Source organism: Durio zibethinus, chromosome 9 (assembly GCF_047325235.1).
Source record: "Durio zibethinus cultivar Kanyao isolate XHJ-2024 chromosome 9, ASM4732523v1, whole genome shotgun sequence".
NCBI classification, from domain to species: domain Eukaryota; kingdom Viridiplantae; phylum Streptophyta; class Magnoliopsida; order Malvales; family Malvaceae; genus Durio; species Durio zibethinus.
The window spans coordinates 8,082,988-8,106,942 of NC_143170.1; the positions used below are offsets into that span (position 1 = coordinate 8,082,988).

The 23,955-nt window shown below is 30.0% G+C and overlaps 1 protein-coding gene and 1 pseudogene across 2 annotated transcripts; one reads left to right on the top strand and one right to left on the bottom strand.

Moving 5' to 3' along the window:
• Positions 1-965: 965 nt before the first annotated feature.
• LOC111303036 (putative serine/threonine protein kinase IRE) lies at positions 966-9,164 on the top strand (annotated as a pseudogene).
• A 9,386-nt stretch (positions 9,165-18,550) lies between these two features.
• LOC111316720 (MYB-like transcription factor ODO1) lies at positions 18,551-20,397 on the bottom strand. 2 transcript variants are annotated; one of them, XM_022918803.2, is made up of 2 exons: positions 20,027-20,397; positions 18,551-19,697 (listed from the first exon to the last, which is right to left on the bottom strand). In XM_022918803.2, the coding sequence occupies exons 1-2, from the start codon at positions 20,332-20,334 to the stop codon at positions 19,148-19,150; spliced, it is 858 nt and encodes a 285-aa protein (XP_022774538.2). In that variant the 5' UTR covers positions 20,335-20,397; the 3' UTR covers positions 18,551-19,147. The 2 variants fall into 2 exon arrangements, with proteins under 2 accessions (XP_022774538.2, XP_022774545.2); XM_022918810.2 differs by having other exon boundaries at positions 20,072-20,396.
• Positions 20,398-23,955: the final 3,558 nt, after the last annotated feature.

Here is a 23,955-nt window from a genome sequence, read left to right on the forward strand (position 1 = left end):
ATCCATTCTTTGAAGGGATCGATCATGTCAAAGCTAGATGGTTACCTCTTATTTTGCACTCTACTCACTAATTAATGTTTTGTTATTTCAAAATAAAGATCGGCTAACACAAACCAATTTAATTATTTATTTAAATTTAATATTATTATCCAAATTTATATCTAATTAAATATTAAAACTTATTAAAATATTCATTTATTTAAATTTTTTACTTAAATAAATAAAATTTAAATTTAAAAATTACTTTTAATTACTAACAAATAAAAGTTGTTTGTTAAGTTTTGAATCTTTTTACAAGTATAAAATTTTATATATTTTTTATATGTAAATAGATAATGAATTCATATATTCGTTATTATTAATTAAAAAATTAAGCAAATTTAAATATTAAATAACTAAGATTATTATTTAAAATTTATCTAAATTTATTACGAATAATAAGTTTATTATTTAAATTCATTAATTATTTATTTATAAATATTTAAATTTGACATAATTAAATAGAATAATGTCAAATATTTATTTATTTGCTACCTATTCTCATCCTTAAAACAACGGCTCCAATTTAAATTAAGTAAAAATTATATACTAATCGATTTTTCAGGAGAACATAACAGAGCGAATGTACACTTCTCGAAAAGGCGCGGGCCGGTTTTTGAATGTTCTGTTAATAAGGCTCGCGAGTTCGCGGCCGGCACGTTTTTTTCAAAACTGAAAGAAAAATAAAATAAAATAAAATAAATAAAACAAATCCAACGCAAAAAAAACTGTTAGCCCGTGTCCACTTCAAACGCACCATTCCCGCGAAACCTCACTCTTTTTCTCTCCAAAAAACAATTTCTCACATCTTTTCTTCTCTCTTCAAAATTAATTTTGAAAAGCTAAATTAAATTAAATTAAAATTAAAAAATCATAACATGATGATAATAGTAAGTAATCAAATGCTCTTCATTGTAATGCCGTAAACGAAAAACGACATATCGTCGACGGGTAATAATCAGGATACAAAGCCAATATCGACGGCGTCATCATCATCGACGACGAAGCTCCGTAAGATCCCTCCGATCCATATTCAGCGGTCCCAGCACAAACCAGAGGAGAAATCAGATGGTAACTGAACCAGCAGCGACGACGTTGATGAAGAAGATGATGAGGATGAAGTTGACGAAAAAGAAGAAGATGATGATGACAATTCTGGTCACTATGATTACGCTAAGAACGACTTATTTGAACTAAACATTGGCGGCGTCGATGGTTCGTCGATAATTCTAGCGTCTACTCTAGGATTAAACCACATTAGAACAAGGTCCACTCCGTTGCCGTCTCCTCTCAGGCTCTCGTCCTCTGTTGGAACGCCTTCGAATCTTGGAAATATAGGTAGTAAACTTGGAAACGTCGCTAATAAGGAAAAGCTCAGGTCTGGAATTGAAGCCTGCACTTATCATTCCAACAATAACCCTATTGATCAAGGTACCGACCACTTTTTCTCCATAGTATATATTATATATAACTTTATTCTTAAAAGTTTGCCCATTATTTTTTTTTCTAGGGATTGAATTTTACTTTTTCTTTTTGTATAAAAAACTATCAAGTTTGAATTCTTGGAATATATACTTAGCTATGATGGAAGAAATCAAAGGAAAGAATTATGATTGGAGAATTGGTGGGAATGAATGAATAAACAATTTAATTTTCTTGGTGATTGCTCGAGTGTTTATAGGGAAAAAGGTAGCATGGCATCAATCAAAATCGCTAAGGGTTCCATCACAGCTCAATCCGGGGTTAGAGGTAAATTGATTAGAGGTTTCTTTCTTTTCCTTTTGAATGAACTAGACATGTTAGATAGTATATAGCACACATGCTTTCTGCAATATTTTTGTTTTTGGTGGAGTAATCATTTTGCTTTTGCCAAGGAAATGCGGACACCACGTTTCCGGGCTATTCTGCGTGTTACCAGTGGGCGGAAGAAGAAAGCTCCTGATGTTAAAAGCTTCTCTCATGAGCTTAATTCCAAAGGAGTACGGCCATTTCCTCTTTGGAAGTCTCGTGCTCTCGGACACATAGAGGTAACTTGCTTCTTTTTTCATTGAAGTATAACAAGGTAAAAAACAGAACAAACTACCAGTTAGTTAATGAGCAATTCCTTAATTAATTTTTGCAAAGATCTTTGTTCCTCACAATGGCTTTAAGGTTTAAACACAATTAAAGAGCTTTCATATCAGTGCTGTCGAACTCTACTTAATTTTTTTTTTCAGTTTCTTGATTTTGGTTTATCTTCTTTTTTAGCTTAAGTTCACAAATGTATTTAATGCATCCAATTTTCAGGAGGTTCTGGTAGCAACCAGGATGAAATTGACAGATTAAAAGAGGAAGTAAACTCTGATTTGGGTGTTTCTGCTGGAGATTTGGTGGGGATGCTCGAAAAGATATCAGATTCTCATCCTGGATGGAAAGAGGGTTTGGAGGATTTGCTGGTTGTAGCACGGTGTTGTGCAAAGATGCCAGCTTGTGAATTCGGGGTCAAATGTGAAGGCATTGTTCAAAATTTAGATGACTGACGACAGGAGCTATCAATGGGGATCCTCAAACAAGCACATACCCGCCTGCTTTTTATTCTTACCAGGTGCACCCGCCTTGTGCAGTTCCATAAAGAGAGTGGTTACAATGAAGATCACATTCTGGGCCTTCACCAACTTAGTGATCTTGGTGTTTATCGAGAGCATATGTGCGAGTTTGCACAGCTGGATACTAGTGGTCAATTAAGAGGTGGAAAGGAAGTGAGTGAGAAACAGAGGAAGAAATCACATGGGCAAGAGAAAAGCAGTTTGATGATGAAACAAGATCAAGTTGGTAAAAATTTAGGTAATGCAAATGAAAGTGCGGAGATTGACACAGCCAAAAGTGGTGATTCAACTACAAGCAGCTATAGTATGTCATCCTGGAAGAAATTTCCATCTGCAGCTGAGAGAAATCGTAAAGGACATGATACTGCTCATACAAATTCCAAAGATAGAGCAGAACAATCTCAAGCTAAGGATGAAACTCCTAGAACTGAAACTCTGGCAACTCCATCAGTCCATCCTCTATCTTCTCGAACAAAGAAAACTTCTTGGCCATTTTGGGGTGATCATCAAAGTGTAACATATGAAAATTCAATGATTTGTCGTATTTGTGAGGTAGAAATACCAGTTGTACATGTGGAAGAGCACTCTCGGATATGTACCATTGCTGATAGATGTGACTTGAAAGGCTTAACTGTTAATGAACGTCTTGCAAGAGTTGCAAAGACCCTTGACAAAATTCTTGAATCGTGGACACCAAAAAGTACACCCAAAAGTACAGACACTCCACGAGAAAGTTTTGAGTCTACAAGAGTTTCTACATCAAGTATGCATGAAGATATTTATAACTTTTCACCGAAGCATGGCAATCATTCACGTCGTTGCTCTGATGACATGCTTGATTGTGATCCTGATGTTGATAATGCATTTCTTACGGAGGATCTGAGTGCTCTGCATGATATATCATTTGAAACGCTTTTCAACCTAACCACACCTGATATAGGCACAAAAACCTCATCAGGAGGAAGCTTGACACCACGATCACCATTATTAACTCCAAGAACTAGCCAGATTGAATTGCTGTTGAGTGGACGGAGAACAATAACTGAGCTTGAGAATCACCAATAGGTCATCATTGTCATGAGTCATATTTGTGTGCTTAAGCTTGTGTTGTATCGATTCTCTGTAAATATTTATTTAGCATGCCCTTGCTAACTATTATTCCAACATGACCCCTACTGCTGCTTCTTTTCTAATTTTGATTTATTTATTTATTTGCAGCTTGATTCTACAGCATAATTGCGATGTTCTGACTTACTGTTTAATTATTTATTTGCTGTTGAGAAAGTCAGATTTTCATTTTTGCTATGTGCAATGACTACCATAGAGTTTTATTTTCCTTTTAAAATATCTAGTTTCTGTTCTATTCTGTTTTGCATTAATAAGCGTGTAAAAGTACGACATCCACATTCTTTACCATCATGTGATTTTGTTTACAGAGATATTATGACCATCACTTGCAATTGATTGAGTGCTCAAGTTACAAATTCTGATGTCGATTTTAGAATTTTCTTCATCTTAAATTTGCAGATACACAAGTTGCTAGATATTGCTCGTTCTGTTGAAAATGCAAATGATTGTGATTATGATACACTGGAGTATATGCTTGAACGCCTGGACGAACTAAAATATGCCATCCAAGATAGGAAGGCAGCTGCTCTTGTTGTAGAAACATTTGGAAGACGTATAGAAAAACTATTACAGTAAGTTAACTTTTATTCCAAAATTTTTAGTCATATATTTGTCTCTTTTTTAGTTTGTTGATAGGTCATTTTTAGTAAAATTCTTTGGCAAATCTAAAATATGGATTTTAGCCTATGTTTCCATCACCATTTCATTTGTTTAATAACCTTTGTATTGGCTGGTTTTTTTTCTATATCCCGCCATACCTTCTCTGATCTATATGATTTTTTTTTTTAATTATTGGGAAAAATATGTGCATCTTTGTGGGCAGATAGAGGATGAAAAAGTTGACTCATCAAATCATATGGCTGATGAAGATAGCTCAGGAGATGATGATGCAGTTCGTAGTGTACGTGCAAGTCCTATCAATCCATGTGCTAAGGATCGAACATCTATAGAAGATTTTAAAATAATAAAGCCAATCAGCCGAGGAGCATTTGGGCGAGTTTTCCTTTCTAGAAAAAGAGCAACAGGGGACTTATTTGCAGTATAGGTCGGTGTATATGTGACCAGGAAATGGCTGACATGTACAAATATATTTCACATGTTAACTGTTTGTAGTAACTAAATATTATTTCTACTTAAGGTTTTGAAGAAAGCAGATATGATTTGTAAAAATGCAGTTGAAAGTATTTTGGCTGAGCGTAACAACCTCATATCTGTCCGCAATCCTTTTGTGGTGAGCTTCAATATTACCATTGTTTTAGAGGATGCAGTTTGTGTATATAACTTATTGATATGGATCCAACTGATGGTTGAACAGGTTCCTTTTTTTTACTCCTTTACATGTACAGAAAGTCTTTACTTGGTCATGGAGTATCTAAACGATGGAGATCTTTTCTCTTTACTGAGAAATCTAGGCTGCTTAGATGAAGATATGGCACGTGTATTTATTGCAGAAGTTGTAAGGGCCACAATTATATCCTGCTTTTTGAACCTGTGTTGGACTCGATAAAATTCTCACAGTGGTACAAGTAGTTTGTTTTATATTTCTCAGGTTCTTGCTTTGGAATATTTGCATTCTTTAAATGTCATACATAGGGTCCTTAAGCCGGACAACTTGTTGATTGGTCAAGATGGTCACCTCAAGGTCAATATCTTTGATTTTATTTATCACACAATCGTTGCAACACAAAGGTAAACTATGCAATATTTATTTTGCTTGCAATGTTGTAGAACTTTTCTAATTTTGATGCTGTCATGAGAAAATTACTCACTACTTCTCATTAAGCTCTAATCCCTTCTATTACAGTTGACAGATTTTGGGCCCTCAAAGGTTGGTCTTATCAACAGTACAGATGACTTATCAGGTCCATCACTTGGCAGTAGTGGATTTCTGGAAGACGATGAACCAAAGGAGCAAACTTCACTAAAGAGAGGAGCGTCAAAAGCATTCAGTTGTTGGCACTGACTATTTAGCACCTGAGATACTTCTTGGCATGGGACATGGTCAGCCACTATTACAAATCAGATAACATGTTTTGAGAAGTTTAAAATTTCCTTTTCTCTTGCTCTTGATTATTTTTTGTTCTTACTCCGTTTTCTTTGTACGAGCAACTGCTGATTGGTGGTCTATAGGTGTCATTCTTTTTGAGCTACTTGTAGGCCTTCCTCCATTCAATGCGGAAACCCCACAGGTAGGTCATCCAAAACTTAAATGATTTTGGATAATAGTTACGTATATATGTAGAAATGGATTTTCCTCTTTTAATCAGAACATTATTTTTAAGTATTGAAATATTTTCATGCAGTTCAAACCATTATTTTTCTGGTTCACTATATATCAACATCAAGATGGAGTGTCCCCCCCCCCCCCCCCCCTTTTTTTTTTCCTTTTTGGCTTTTGCAATGCTCTGAAATATTTTTTGTGGCTTAATTCACCGCTCAATAGCTTCTATAAGTACAAATTAATTTATGTAGCCTAAGCACAAGCTGGGCATTAAGATAATAAACTAATATTTGAAGCAAATATATACATATATATATATATATATACATATATATATATATATATATGGAGAATTAAGCACCCTGGCCTGTTGAAATATAATTGGCGTAATGTCCTGATATGCATTTGCCTAGCAATAATGCTGATTGTAGTACTGTTTTACTTTGAAATGAAATTGCTTCCTATTAAAAAAAGTAATTTGTATGGCAACCATATTCTTGCTTGTAGCCATGATTAAACAAACACTCAGACACAATTAAAACACTAAATCAGATTTTTAAAAAAGAAAATAGTGACATAGGATTTTGAAGCCATGCTATCACTGCCTCACTTCTGTTTTTATTTATTTGAAAATTTTGAAGTTGTGATAGACTCTAAATCTAAGTTTATTTGATGTCTCGTAATGCTCGTAGTATGACGATGGTAAAATATTAGCGTACAATGTTGTTGATCAATCAAGAAGTACTCCCAGACTCCACACTACAGATCCACAAATTTGCTTCAATACCTCTGAAAAGTAAGAACATTAGGAAATCCAGCTGATCATTTTGCAATGATGATACTTTAAATAATTTTAAAATCCACCTTAGGACATTACATCCTAAAAAATATAGTGTCCTGCAATATTACATTTCTATGTTTTCTTATCTGCATTCTAACCCTTGGATGTGATCGCAAGGATTTACTACTAAGTTTAATATTCTGATATCCTTCCATTAGAATAGAATCCCCTGAACATAGGATATCTTTTCATTCTTACTGTTATACCGTTGATAATAGTGGTTATAGCTTGACATTATTACTATTTTGTCTGACTGGTTGCAGCTAATTTTTGACAACATAATGAATAGAAATATACCCTGGCCCAAGGTACCGGAGGAAATGTCGTATGAAGCATATGATCTGATTAACAAGTAAGATTTACAAACAAAGATTTCTGCAATTTATGGATGCTGACCTGGCTGTACTGTCATGATATAAGTGATCTATCATGAAGATTGTTAGTATGCCTTTAGTGGAAAGACTATATGGAATTCCGCCATTGTCCTATTGACATTATATATGGTCAAAAGTCCTAGTAATGCATTCATACCAGGAAGCAGATTTGACGTTACTAGAATTCTCGTTGCATGATTGTGACAAAAATAGTGATGGACTAGTAAAGAAAACTTCAATGTATAAGCGTCTTTCAAAGAGCATGATCATAAACTGAATCGAATCCTTCTAGCCCTGTCTAGTTGTTTATTAAACTTTAGTTAATGTAAAACTGAATCCATGTTAACTTGGCAATTTTTACTGGTCTTAAAACTTTCTTTTAGCATTTCAGCTTGCATCACATCGAAGATATTATACTAAACAAAAAAAAAAAGTTTTTATTCTTTCTTCAACGTAGAAAAGGACCAGTATTGACCCCATTGGAACAGTGTTGACCCCAATGTTAGTTATAGCATTGACTGGTTATAGAGGCCCTTCTGTCGTCCTGTGGGTTAAGGACTTGTGGAAAAGATTTCTTTCCTTGTGCGTAAACCTTTTGTTTTACTCCCTTTCAGATTGTTAAACAGAAAATCCTATTCAAAGGCTAGGAGCCAGAGAAGCCAGAGAGGTAAGTACTTAGAACCATTGGCAAGGAATTCTTTACGAGTCACTATAATGTTAAAAGCTAACTGAATATTTCTGAAAGGTGAAGCAACATTCTTTCTTCAAGGATATTAACTGGGACACATTGCAAGACAAAAGGTCTTTTTAATTTCGTATCCTTTAAAACAATGATAGTGTTGGAGCTAAAAGAAAAAAGATTAGGGATTAACATATTTGCAGCATTTAGTGTGGTTCTTTAATGGGATGCAGGCAATGTTCAAACCATCAACCGAAGGACATGACCCTAGTTACTTTATGAGCCGCTATATATGGAACCCAGAAGATGAACAAGTTCATGGAGGTGGTGACTTTGATGACATGACTGACACCTGCAGCAGCGGTTCACTTAGCAACATACAGCATGAAGATGTATGTGCAAATTTTAACATTTTTTTAAATTTGTTATCTATTTATATCTTTCCGCAAGGAGCTACAGTGGTTGACACCATGATTTAATGGCACCTGTGTGCTAGTAGAGCAAATTAAGGATGCAACTTCTATGATCTATCTATTTGGTAAACAAGGTTTGGTTTTCATAGGACTCGATTTGATTGAAGATATTTCATTGATCATTTTTAAGCGGAAAAAAGTAGACTCTATCTGTCAGATTGAGTAATAACATTATTTGTGCTTTCAGTGAGAAGACAGAATAATCCAAGAGTTATGATTGCCATATCCATCTTAAGAATTGTGCAGATATGCATATTTAATTGGAAACGATCACCTATGGACCATTGTCATTCTGAGAGCTCTTATGCGTATGAAACAGGGGGACTAATGCGGTGGTTTGACGGATTTCAGTGCCCCAACCCTTGCTGTGAAGTACTCATTTAGTAATTTTTCATTTAAGGTGAGATTGAGAATGACTACTACTACTAATAATCTAGTTCCCTTACAACTTGGCAGATGGATAAATAATTGTCATTAGATAACTCTAAAGATGAGCTTCAGTATCCCTACACATTCTAAATTAATTTATAAGATTTTTTTTATCTTCAAGCATTAGCATATTGGTGAAAGTGGAATTCTAATTCATCGTCAGGGATTGAGGAAAAATAGTTGTCTTTGTGGAAAATAAAATAGAAACTATACATTACTAATGTCGTGTTTAAACATCATTTGTACTCTTAATACTAACTTTGCAGTCAGATTGTAAAATTCACTGGGTTTTTTTATTTTCACGGAATTTGTCTCAGTTAGCTTCCAACAATTATGATCTGGTTGTAAAGAGCGCCAAGGAATCAGCACACGCCCCCAAATCATCTGTGCCATGACGGTGGTATAGCAAATATATCTATATATCCGATCACATATTTGTTCATCTGTTCTCTCATGTATAAGTCCCATCATTGACACAATGTCTTTCATCTATGATTTCTTTATGAAGAAATTTCTTTGACCTGAGAAGTTCAAGACGAGGTTCATCTGGTTCGACGTGGGCTCCAACGTTGATTTTTCTGATGACAAAGTATATGCTGACATCTTTTACAAAGGGTGCATTCTAATCAGATGACAGTACAAATGAATCGTACAAGCCTGTGATAGTTGCGCCTTTACATCCAATCCTTCCTCTCCGTCCCCGACCCCCAGCAGTACCCCCATCCTCTCCTCTTTTATTCCTAAGGTTATTATTATTTTTTTATGTATATATTCTTTTGCTCTTTATTAGATAACTAATGAAATCTTCACAAGCTTATGCTGCTATTTCATTGTTATCTACCCTGTATATCTTGGTTTCTCTGACTTGCCAGGGTGGCAGCCAGTGACAATATAACTCTTAGCAAACATTAGAGGCCAAGCAGCGAAAAGCTGCATGCAGCAACAGAGGTTCTAAGTAGCAATATTCTCGCTCAAATTGCACATCGTAATTGGCTATAAGGACTTGCATGCTTTTGGAAGCGAAGCACCAAGCCAGTAAGCATTTCAGTACTTTAACACCCAGTTAAACACCAAAACCAGAGTAGCATTAATGATTTCAGCACTTCACTTGTTAGAAAAACAAATAAGAGAATAAAAATAATTAAAAAAATTTTGGTTTTGAGACATGAAAAAAAAAATTTTGGTTTTCAGACATGGAGAATATTATCTTAAAGGCAATTATACCTCTATGTACAATAAAGTTTCAAACATTCTAATTAGAAATAGTGAAAATAATTATACTGAAAGATCTATTTATAATGAATAAACAGATATAAATTTATATCCAAATGATGATGATCTTTTGTATAATCATTACTTTTATGAATAATAATCTATTTATATTCAAATAGTTATGATAATTTGTCATATGATAATTGTTTCCATTCAAATATAATTATTTAAAATATAAATAAAATTAATACAAAAATTAATTTTATTCATAAATAATTAAATCTTTTTAACCAATGTGGGATGCACTTGATTTAAATCTTCAATTAGCAGATATATCTTAGAATTTAAATGAAGTTGATGGTGTTCGCAGATTAAACCTTAATTCTTAGTGTTAGAATTGAAAATATAACACACATAATATTTATTTATTCTTCCGTCAAAAGTTTATAACCGTTTTAGTATTATTATGTCTATATGTTTATCTTATTTATAAACATATACAAGAGAGACCTCAATTCTTTTTGTTGAAGTGGCACCACTTCTATGTTTATATAAGTAGAGTTTCCATTATATTTTCATTGCTTTAGACATTTAAAATTCCATTAAAAGTATAAAAACTCATCCTCCTTATGCAATGAAGTTTCTAAAATTTGAATGGATTTTACTAATACTTAACAGATACATAACAATAACTTGTTTTTACCTATTAAACTTTGTAATTAAAGGTTACTAATTCAAAGTTGAGTTCCCATTATTAGTATTTAATATTAATGGTTTAAATCCATTATACTTGTAATACTACTAACAAAATATCTTGGAATTCAATTTTCTTTTATGTTAATTATCCTCACTTGAGATTGAATCTTTAATATAATCATTTTAGGTTAATATCTCCAAATTTTGTTCATTTTTGCATGTCATTTATATGCTTTAGACATTGTTGCCTTATTATTGTCATTTTAAGGAATAATTGGTTTTGGTTGTGGTCACAACTTTATACTAATAAATTTCAACCATTCTATTTTTATATTTTTATACATCTTTAATATAATTATACTTCTAGTACAATTGGATAAATTCAATTAATAAACCAAACCATTTAGTCCTTTTAATATTTTTAAGGACTTTTTTATGATTTTACTTTAATAAGTATACTAAACTTATTAGTTTGTATAATTTGCTCATAAAATTATACTAAAATCTTACAACATTATAAGGGCGATTTTTATTTCTTTTGATTCTTATCACCCCCACCATGTACAAGTATGTATTCTATTATTAAAGAATAACTAGCAAATATTTTATATCTTAATATTTCTTTTTCATAAAAGTTCCAAAACTTTTATATTTTAATTCAATATAAGATTTTACATCAATAAGCAGATTTCAAATATAATCATGCTTCTATAGTATTTTTTAAAGATTTTTTATGTCAATTCATAAATACTTATATGAATCTATTTCATCAGATGCTATTATTAATTTTTATTACCATAAACAAAACCATTTCCATCACCCAAATGGATCAAATAACATTATTTTTGCTATTATAGAAGTTTTCATATTTATAAGATCTTTGAATCACTCATGGCTTCCAAAGTAAATATATTTTAAAATTTTTACTATATTTCAAAACTTTTAATAAAATCATTGATGATAAATCATTCGTACAATTCATGAATTAGACTATATACATAACAAAAAATTACTACAATGTGGTTAAGATTGTGGCATCAATTTTGGCTTATGGTTATTCTAAGCCAACCATAATAATCCACATCATACTTACAAATCATGTAAATTTAGTTATTGAAGTTATTTCATTTATAGTAATGGCTTTTAGTGAAAACCAACTATCTCAAATGTTATTATGAGTTTTCAGTGCATATATTAATTGCCCAATGGCTAATTCCAAGTTCATGACTATTGAAACCTCTAAACTTGATTTCAAAATATTATGAGAACTTTATTTCTCCACCGTTGTGTAGCCTAAGTATATATTTAACATTTTTAATGGGTCATAACATTTTCAGATATATAATAAATTCAAACTTTACTTATAAGACCAATATGTCTATGTACAATAAGAGTCCATAGTATATTTAACTCTAATTTCAAATACTTTTACAATCATTTTGTCATCAATATGTTCATATCTAGATTATCATATCAACGTAAGTCATGAAACCTAAATCCAAAGAATCATTTTCATAAAATAGCATAAATGATAATTATAATATAAATTCTACTCATATTTCATGCAAAAACTTGTGATGGATTTGCATTGATTAAATCATTAATTGGCTAACTCTAAGGCTTATGACTTTTACAAGCACATATTATTATCTAAATCTATATGTTAATATAGTGTATAATCAACCAGATCTTTGCCATTGTCATAAAACTATTGAAAACCTTAAGAACTTGTGCACTTTTCATTTTAACAGCTTATAAAAGGCCATTTTTTTTAGGTACAAAAAGCAACAGTGTCTTCATTGTCTTTAACCAAGAATGTATTAATTGGATGATAGCATTCTATCTCCATAGTCCATATCTTTCTTATATGTGTAAGGATGACAATTCCATTTCATTCATTTTATTTTCATAATACATGACAAACTGTACCAATTTTCTCCATGCAATCACAAAATAGAATTAAACGTATGCATGTACCGATGCCTTCGGAACATTGAATTTGCATGTTTTCTAATTTATTAACATAGCTAATTAAACATTGATAAACATCATTCAAAATGTTGATAACTGACAAATGCTTCAATATTTTTAGTGACATGCCTTTTTTTTTTAATCAATATCCAATATGTGGAAAGCAACAATGCTTTTGTGTAGCCATTGATTAACTTTTTGAAGGCTATTTATTATTTCTACTTTTTGATTATTCATAGTAAAATTTTACTTTGTAAAATCACTTCTAATGTAATATACCTAGTAAGTAAAATACATGTAAAATTAAGCATGTTTTTTATAATAATAATTATTTGGTTTATTATCCACTGATTAATCCATGAAACAGTATATCTTAATAATAATTATTCACATATATCAATTTTATTTTAATTGCTTTTCATGAAAATTGAATAGCAGTCAAAATTTGATCCAATAATAAATTAAAAAAATCAACTTTGATTTATAAATGACCAATAAAGATAGAATTATACAAATAGTTTGATTCAACTTATTATCTTAATTTTGGTGCCATAATTTAAAAATAAAACTAATATTGTAATCAAATCTTATTTTTTGCATATATTCTCCACTTACATCTAATTTTTTATGGTAAATTTCTTTACCTATTTTCGATTGTTTTCATAGAAACCATGGAATAATTTACCTGTTTTATATATAATCAAGATATAATAATTAAACAATCGATCATTCTATTAAAACTCAATTTAATTTGTTATTTGATAATAAGCAATAATTCTTTTGATCATAGATTAATTCATGTCTTTCTCTTTTATGGTTTCAAGCTATTTCCCATCCTAGTCTTCATAAGCCTCGATTTTTCAAATAGATATAATACAATTTATTAAACTTAATTGTGGAGTAAATTTCAATATATGCATAAACTTATGTAATATAATTAATATTTTGCATATTGTGTTTTGACTTTATACATTAATAAAATTAATTGTTAACTTATTTATCTCATTCAGTTAAGTTTCTTACCAGTAATTATACAAAAAAATAAAATACATACATCTAATGAAGATCTTTATGAAAATTAATATTTTGATCTACGAAAACATTAATCTTTTAACAACTTGAGCTTGTTCTAATATTGATATCCAAATCATGCCAATTTTTTTCCTTATATTTTCCCCATGCAAAATATAAAATTTTTATAATTGTTTTTAAATTGTTAAAAAAAAAGAGAATAGAAATAATAGAAAAAAATTTTAGCTTTGAGGTGTGAAGAACACTATCTTAAATGTAATTATATATTTAGGATACAATAAAATCTCAAACTCTTCAATTAAAAGTAATGAAAATAATTATACTGAAAGTTCTATTTATAATAAATGAATAGACATAAATTTTTATTCAAATAGTGATAACTTTTTATATAATCATAATTTTTATGAATAATAATCTATTTATATTCAAATAATTATCATAATTTTTCATATGATAATTATTTTAATTTAAATATAATTATTTAAAATATAAATAAAATTAATTTAAAAATTAATTTTATTTATCAATAATTAAATTTTTTTATCTAATATAAAATATATCATATTCTAAACTATCATCACCTCTTGGCTTTTAGACCTTGCTTTTTTCAGGGCTGGAGGAAGCTTCTAGTTGTAGGCACTTTATCCCTACTAGCCAGGATTTATGGTTAACAGCACAGGTCTGTGATGCTTCAAGGCACCAAACTTATCACTCACTGCCGCATTATAAAACGTTAAAAACTTTGTGAATTAAAAGAAAATACATAAATAATGACCAGATGGTATGAATACGTTTAGACAACGGGCTGTAGTAGTAGTGCGTAATAGTTATCTTTACGTTTTGTCATTTATGATTTTTATGCTTAGCTGTCTTTTTTTTTTATTTGAAAAAAAATGAATCCTGTTTTGAGCAGAGTACCATATAGGCATATACCAATAACTAAGGGTTCATTTGGATTCTTTTACACGATGGAATGGAACTCAAGCCACTTTTTACCCCCAACTGGATCACGGGTGCATTTAGGTAAAATCCAAACCAAGTAATCAGAGGCAAAAAAATCTCACTATCTCTCGTCTCAAATTAGAGGGAGTATCAAAAAAAAAAAAAAAAAAAGGGTTTAGTACGTTTATTGGATCTTATACAATCGATTGCCTTAAAACAGTTTATCTTATTATTATCATTATATTTATATTTAAATATATATTATTATTATTAATTTTAATTTTAATTTTATAATATTTAATTTCATAACATCATTATTTTTAATTTTATCATAATTCAATTTTACCGACTATTCACTCTTAAATCAAATGCTGGATTGTTATCTTGATTTCCTTATATATACATAGATTGACATGATCTATTCGCTATCATCGTAGTCTTTGATAGGTCTCTGACAGCCGTTTTTTTATCCCTGTTTGAAACATGTACCTCTTTAGTTCACGCAGATCCAGGCAGATCTATCTAGATTTAGAGAGATCATCTCTGTAACATTATGTTGACATCTTTTGGATCTGATGATTTATAATAAAAATAATAAAATGAAACGAAAATGATATAAAAAATGATATAAATATAATAATTTAAAATTTTAATAAAAGTTATATATATTTAATAAAATAAAAAAATATATTTTATATTTTTATATTAAAATAAATTATAGCATATTATTTTTATATAAAATAAAATAAAAATTTATGAATTATTAATATTTTATATGATATAAATATATAAATTATCAAATTTATTTATACATATCTCATTATTTTGTTTTTTGGCTCTAAATAAGTCAAAAGAACATGTTACTTTAAGTTATAATCCGCAAAAAAAGCAATATATAAATGAATTAATATTACTAATAATCTTTAAATTATAGTGACATATTAAATATGATAATTGAATTATAAATATATTAATTAAAGTGATATTTATTTTTAACATTATTAACATCAAATGATGATACATGAAAAATAAATAATTTTTTATATATCACATTAATTAATAGGTCATACTATAAATATCATATTAAAAAATTTTAAAATTTTAATATCACATTAAATATTTTATAAGAGTTATTCATGACATTAACTTTTTATATATATAAAGCTAAATTTTTAGCCTAGAATACATTAAATCATAATACCATAAAAGCCCTTTAATATTTAAGATTGTAGGTGTGGGATACATGGAGAAATTATGCATCTGTAAACTGCAATGGCTGATTTTTATAAGAAAGAAAAAAACACATAAAAACTCGTGATTTGAAATTTTGAAGTTTTAAATGAAGTGGTTTGCTAGTATATAATATTAGAGATTTCTTTAATCTTATAGTTCAAAATGGACGTTTGAACATCGGATTGATATGTGATGTCCCTCTAGATAGTTCAAACACGGTACAATTAATGAACTTTTATACGTATCAGTCAATAATAAATGTTTCAACGACAAGAGTATGCACTTTGAGTGGATTGGTTATTATATTTACTACTAAATTTCTGAACTTTTTTGACATAATAATAATTAGTTAAACTAATAAAAAAATTCTTGAATTTTATCATTTGATTTAGATAAATTTGTATATTTTAATTGCATATAAATAAGTCTTTAACTTTTATTTTATATTTAAATAAGCCTTTGAACTTTAATTTATAATCAAATAAGCCCTTATCTTTTAATTTTTATTCAAATAAGCTTTTAATACAAATCAATCTTTTATTTGAATTGAATACAAATTAAAGAATAAGGACTTATTTGAATACAAAAAAAAATTATCTAAATAAAGTGGAAAAGTTCATGGGATGTTTTAGTATTTTAGCCATAATAAATGAAAACTTAATTATTCATTACTTTTTTTAATTAAAGAATTAAAAGCTAGATCTTGAGCAAGATGTCTATACTTAATTATCCTATGCAAAAATATATATTTAATAATCTTAAATTGAAATAAACTGTTATTTAATCAAGTTTTACTATACGTATAAAGTATACATACTAAGTAGGGCTTTAGGGCAACATGATCTTTTACAGGTCGGTTTATTCTTATTGTTATCAAATATATTCTTCATACATTGTAAATCTAACTGTATAATTAAAATAAGTTTTTGGTATGCAGTGTGCAGAATTTCCTCCACAAATATGCAGCCAAACTTATTTATTTTATTACATAATCCAAGTCTATTGGATCCATGAAAAAAAAGTAACTAATGTAACAAAATTGGTTTCCTCCGCAATGGGAAACGAGTGTTTGTAGCTAGCGATAGTATAACTAATATTTTGTTGAAGCTTTTAGGTAGTTAATAATAATACTTAAGCATGATGTGAGCAGTTTCTAAGTCAATTTATATATGTTAAAATCAATCACCTTGGATATCTTAGGCCTAAAGTTGCTGTGCCGGTTTGCGACATCCCCAAATAGACACTCAAAAACAAGGCCAATAGCTACCTCGGCTTGTTGGATTGAGGCATGCCAAGATTCTGATTATTTTATTAATCATGATTTCCTTGAACTGAGAATGATTGGCTAACATATAGTTCTCTGCCACATTTTTTTTTCTTCCATTTCCCCTTTATCTTTTTCAAGCAAGCTACCTTGGCAATGATGATGATGGAGGCTTAGTTTGGTATAGTGTACATATTCTTTATTTTTATTATATATATTATCAATGAAACTATTGGGAAGGTTGAAACCACATGACATCATTGGTGATGTTCTAAGTAAAAGTCACATTAATTTCTAAGTAAGATTTAGTTTTAGGATGAAGACTTTCTTAAATTATGACGTCTATGTCGATTTAGCCGTGTTGATTACATCTTCTAGATATTGATGAATGCGGTTTTTTATATTTACCGACAAAACTTTTCAACTATATAAATATTTATTAAATCAAGGGAAATATTGTCAACAAAATTTGGATAATTAATCTCCCTACTTTGTCTTTTTGTCATTTGTCTCTAAATTCGTGGCTTTTGGTTTGAACTAAATTAACCCAAATGATATTCAATGAATTAGACTATAATTTCAGTATGGCAGATAGAGCAGACAGTGATAACTAAAAGAAATATTAGGGGGAAACTGTGTCTAATTTTCTTTCTTTGGATGCTAAATATGTAAGACTTAATGGGTATTAGTCGACCAGGGTCGTCAAGAAACGATGTCAGCTGTAGGACAATCTAATTTGACAGTGATGAAGGCCAACCTCACGCATTGACATGAACGAGTTGAATCCTCCAACCAATTTTTTACTATGAAGGATTAAGAAAATTGAGCCATCTAGAACACACACCAAGAAGAATAAGGTTTATCCTTTTTTTTTTTTGTTAATTAATGAAGGTTTTAGCTTGAGAGAAGGAAAAAAAAAAGGTTGAAGAGGTTGGAAATTGAATATCAAATCTGTTGAACATCATTGCTTAAGAATTATTGTTTAAACTAATTAAATTAAATTTCGGATTTAAGTTTCATTCATTTAAGCAAGTAATTTACAAAATCCTAATTCCTATAATTATACAATCTAATTTAGGTCAGGTAATTTCATCTTAAATTAATGCAAATTTTATTTAAAGTTAATTTCATGTATAATAATACCGTCTTAATCTTTGTATATTTTAAAGTGAAAAAATTTTGTATTATTATACATGCATGTCATTTGAAATGAAAATTTTTGAAGAAGAAAATTGTTGAAATCAGAAGCATAATATTGTTGATAATAATATTAATTTGATTCGAGCCACCTATCACTAGAAAATGTGCTTGGTAGTGTTGGTTTTTAAATTACGATAATCACAATTTAATTTTTGATAATCTTAAATATCATGACCTTAGGTTCCAATCCTAATACTTTTTCTTGTTTAAAAAAATGCCAAGCTTCCTTCATTTTACAAAAGAAATAGGGAAAATACTATTTATAAAAGTTTTATTTTTGTACAACCAAAAGATGTTACAAAGCAGATATCACTATAGTTTGTTTACAGAAAATGGTTTGTGCACTCACCATAAAAAAGCTTCAACCACACAGCTCTCCAAGGAAGTGGGGTGACCATTTGGTGGCACATCCCTTTCTATTCTTTAATGCAATTAGAAACCCATAAGACCAATGCCAGGGCGCATCATCAACATCCATTGAAGAAAAAAGAAAAGGGTTGAGAGATTACAAAGTATCCTTACTTTTCTAGCAAAGTGACAGCACACCCACTTTGCCAGGATTGGCTAAGTGAAGTTATCTATTTGGATCTTAAAAACATGTGAAACAAAGGATAAATTAGGAGTACCATTTACTTGCTTCAACTAATTCTTGAGCCTCTTTATTTTTTTTCCCCTTTGTTATTCTAAGATCCTAACTGAAGATAAATAATTTAACTGGAAATTAAGCTTAAAAGGTCCATTCACGAATACCTTGTTGGCTATTTTACTTTTTTTTTTTTGTTTTTTGCTTTACATGAGTGCACATAGGCACTCTCTAGTAGGTGAATGCTAAAACTTGCCAGCCATGTCAAGGGAATTCATGCCAATTCCACTGAAACCACCAAATCCGAAGCTTTGATGATCATCTCCAATATTTTGGTAGTCCAAAAACCATGAAAAGGAAATTTCCTCGGACAAAGAGAACCCAAGTTCACTATATTCTTCCCTGGAATCTGGGCCAGGAAAGTTCCATGGCAAGTCATTGAGAAATGGCTCTGACCATGTCAAATTCATCAAGAGGTAATCATCACTGCCAGACTCTGATGATGACCTCGATTCATCGGTCGAGGAATTCTCAGTTGGAAGGCTAAATTCATCAGTAGTAGAAGAGACATGGCCAGAATGTTTTGGCAACTCGAGTTGACTAGGATCAAGATTTGTCTGATCGTTTGCTTGACTGCTGCAGGTTGCCCCTTGTGGGGTGTCGGGTTTCTGTAGAGGCTCATGTGTAACAGGATCAATTCCCATCTTAATGAGCTTTTTCTTGATATGGGTGTTCCAGTGATTCTTGATCTCGTTATCAGTTCTTCCGGGCAATCTTGCTGCAATTTTGGACCACCTAAAGAAAATGAAAGCGTAAAAATCAATTTTTTATATGTTGCTTCTTTTTATTACATTTCCTTGTACCCATTATATTATTTATTTAGCTTTGTTTAATTAAAGTCATATATATTATTTTCTTTCTATAACTACTAATTAAGAATAGAACTAAATTATTTCCAGCCAAGATATCCAGAGACAAACAGCGATACAAATGACAAAGTCAACTCTTACATTGGACACTGTCAAGCAAATTTCGTGTCTTAAAAAATCATCAAAACCAATATGGAAAAAGCAATTAAAAATGACTTTTCTTTTTTTAATAATTATAAAACCATACAAACTAACCAGTGGTAATGATCGGAGAAAATGTCAAAGAGGAAATTTAGTAACCTATTGCCAAGGCGAGCATGCAGATCAATAACAAGCTGCTCTTCATCTTCATTGAGGAGGCCTCGTTTCAAGTCCGGCCGGAGGTAATTGGTCCAGCGGAGTCGACAACTCTTGCCACAGCGACGGAGGCCAGCGAGCTTGGGGACGGCCCGCCAGCAACATTGGCCGTGAGTGAGAATAAAATTGACCAATTTTTTGTCCTCCTCAGCTGTCCAAGGCCCCTTCTTCACTCCTAACTTGTCACAACAGGGCTGCCTCCCCATCACTTTGAACTACTACTAGTTGTTGTTGTTGTTACACCAATTCACTCCAACAATGCCAAAAGCCCCACTCACCCAACTATATATACTAGTGATTTCACTTTCTTTTGGGTAAATCATATGTTAATTTCGGTGGTGTCAGTAGGCTCACGTTTTTCTTCTGCGCGTGTGGCACTACCCTAAGATTCGTGGGCAATCAAAGCTTAATTAAAAATCATTATCACCTTTCTTGAGATTTTTTTTATATATAAAAATTTAGAGGAGACAAGATTATTTTCTTTTAAGATCGGACATATCGTAAATATTTATTTTTAATTTATAAATTCTTCATAAAAAATTTACTAACTATAAGAATTAAACTTAAATTTTACAACTAAATATTCAATTTTTATTAATTTAATCAGTACTTATATGGAAATTTTAGCAAAATGGCATTGATATATATTTTTGGTAGTCTTCTATGAAAGTAAGAAACAACGGTTAACAATAAATGCTCATTACTTTATTTTTTTATTTTATATTGTCTTAAAAACTTTGTACAAGCCTAAAATCTAATTGAAATTCTAAACTTTTTAAGTAAATAAAATAGGGATAAGCACATTATGTTTGATCTTTATTCCAAAATGTCTTACTTTAGATTTTATTGTGAAAAATGAGGATCAATAGAGGATGAAGATGGACTAGGAAAGCTCATGGAAAAAGTAAAAAGAAAAAAAATTAGGTGTGTTAGGCCGCTTTATTTGCTTGCATATATACTTTAAATAAATGACATGTTGAAGATTTATTTTAAAAATATTTTCATCTGAATGTGATTTAATGATCAAGAAATCATAATTTATAATAATCATGTTTCTATTATCTTTTCAATTTCTGGATATATAAACTAAAATGGTAATAAATATGGATTATTTCTTGCTGAGATTTTAGAACAAGATGAGGTTGGGATGATTGAAATTCAACTCTTCTATCTTGGTTTTTTTTTTTTTTTTTTGAAATTACATGTATTAGTAAAAATTAATATCATAATTAAATAAATTTTAATATATATTATATATCAATATATAATTGGACGAAACTCGTACTTTGTAGGACTTAACTAAATTTGAAACTTAATTTTATAAATATTTAAATTTCATGTTTAATTGCTAAAATAATTAGAGATAAAAAGAAAAATTCGTTAATGTCATTTCAACATCCTAGTAAGTGAAAGAAAAATATTGAAATGCCAAACGAAAAAGTTAATTTTCATGATTTGATTTTTATTTTTCATTATTGGCATCATCTTCCCAAGAAAAACATTTCTTTTACAATTAAATCCAAAAAAAAAAAATCATGCTACTTGCATTGTGATCACAACAAGAAAATGAGGCTTCCCCTCTCTTTATCTCTAGCATCATGTAACATTTCACTGTTCATTTTGATATTAATTTATTATTAGTTTTTTTTTTTTTTTGCCATCAATTTATTATTAGTTTAATTTTTATTAAAAATCCCAAATAAATAGGAGTAATAAGTTGGAGAGTGTGCTCACGCGCGGAAAGTGAGGGTGAGTTTGTGTAAGAAATTCAGGACCCCACGGATGAGTTTATGAAAGAAGCCTAGGACCCAAACCTGATAGTGTGCCAGGCTCCACTCGATTGTGGGCCCTTAGCCTGTAATGCTCACAATCAGCCACCAAATCTTTACAATATTTATTTTATTAATTTATTTACAACTAAGCATGTCATCACCAATTACGTTAGCACCGCTCCACCTTTCAACCTTCAAGTCAAGCTTCCCAAAAGAACTTCATTTTCTTCTAATTTTAATTACAAGAAAGAAAAAAAAAAAAAAAAAGAGAATATTTACATAGCTCATTTGCTCCTTCTAGTTTAGCGAACATTTTATAAACATTTTTTTTATTTCCACTTTTTTAAGGAAATGGAAGGCACAATGCATGATTTGATTTACTGTAATTACCCAAAGATCAGCTAAAGGATATTTTGCTTTTGAAAATTTGTTATGAAGCATAAAATAATTAATAATTTGATTTATAATAAACAAATAATTAAGATGTAGTACTAGTTATTATACTATAAATTATGCATATTGTCATTTGTAAAATTTACATGTTTAGTGTATATAATCCTTTAAATTTAATTTTTTGCTTTTACCCAAACACATTATTGCTATTTATTTTTTTATTTAAAAAATAAATAAAAACACTAATCAAACGACAGTTTAATGACATATACTTCTATATATCATGTAAATGGGGATTGACAAAATTTATTTGGCTACTTAATTTCTCCTTTTAGGCATGATTTGGTGTTTAAGTAGCATTAGTTTCATTAAAGCATAAAATCATACTTTTATATTACATAAATTAAGACGATTAATGATCAGATCATCTACGTGTTAGTAGATCCCTTCTAGCATGTGACAGTTTGAGTCAAGGGTTTTTCTCCTTTTAGCCCCCCCCCCCCCCCCCAAAAAAAAAAAAGAGTTTCTAAATTCACCCTTTTTTTACTATGTACACTAAAAAATTAATTTTTTATGGCAAAAATACCTATTAATAAATTTATTTAATTATCTTTATTGAAATTATTTTTCTATTTCTCATATCCACTTATTTTTGGTTTATAGTGCATAAAAAAATGTATATCCAAAATGTATCAAAATCTTTTGAAAATGTTTACCTGAAAAATTTAAAGCTTTTTGGATATACATTTATAAAAAGCTAAGAATGTTTTGATTATGCATATTTGATAAGTCTTTAAACCCTTTTGTATACCTTATACATATGCATATTGTAAGATTTAAAAGGCATATGAATATGTATATCCGTATGGTTTCAAAGACGTAAGAATATGCATATTCATCTATCTTTGAAACTATAAGAAAACAAATATCCATATGGCTTCAAAATCTGTTTATTACAACATCGCCACAAATTTAACCACATGTTCAAAATAAAAAAATATATACTTCAATCTTGTTTTAGATTTGTCGGTTCAGTTTAAATATTCAAATTAAGGTTGTGATATTTGTAGACATCCAATTTGGTCTAAGTTCGGATTAATTGGACCTAATCCAAATGAGCAAGATGGGCCTATTTTTTAAATTTTTTTTTTTTATTATTTTTTATTTATCTGTTTTGAATTTTGTTTTAATTATTAATGCTTTTGATATATGATTTTTATTCTCGAAAAAACTCTTTTGTCATGAATTTAGGGGCTGATAGAGTCTGGATTAGATTCAAAGATTGAATCTCAATCCCAGATGAAATTAAGATTGATAAAAAACTCATAGATGCTGAAACATATAGAAAGATTTACCGAAAACACACAGAGAGAAAAGAAACATAAAAAAAGGGTGTTTAGAAGGTTCAGAAGTGATTTTAAGATTTTTTAAGAATTTTTGGTGATTTTTTTTGGAAAATTTTTGGAATTTCCATATTTCGGTCAACTTTTTCTACGAAATTTGAAGTTTTCGGCGTGTTTTTTCAGATTCTAACATTTTTTTTAAAAAATCTGATGAAAATTCAATCTGATTCTGAGTTCTGTTAGAGAAAGAAGGAGAGAAAAGAAGAGAAGAGAGAAAGAAAGAAGGGAGGCATCTGAGGAAAAAATAAGATTTTTTACC

Bases quoted from the DNA above. Each gene is read 5' to 3' on its own strand.
- LOC111316720 (XM_022918803.2), bottom strand. From the start codon at position 20,334: ATGGGGAGGCAGCCCTGTTGTGACAAGTTAGGAGTGAAGAAGGGGCCT. The intron at 19,698-20,026 runs GTTAGTTTGTAT...CATTTTCTTTAG, and splicing joins TTCTCCGATCATTACCACTG to GTGGTCCAAAATTGCAGCAA.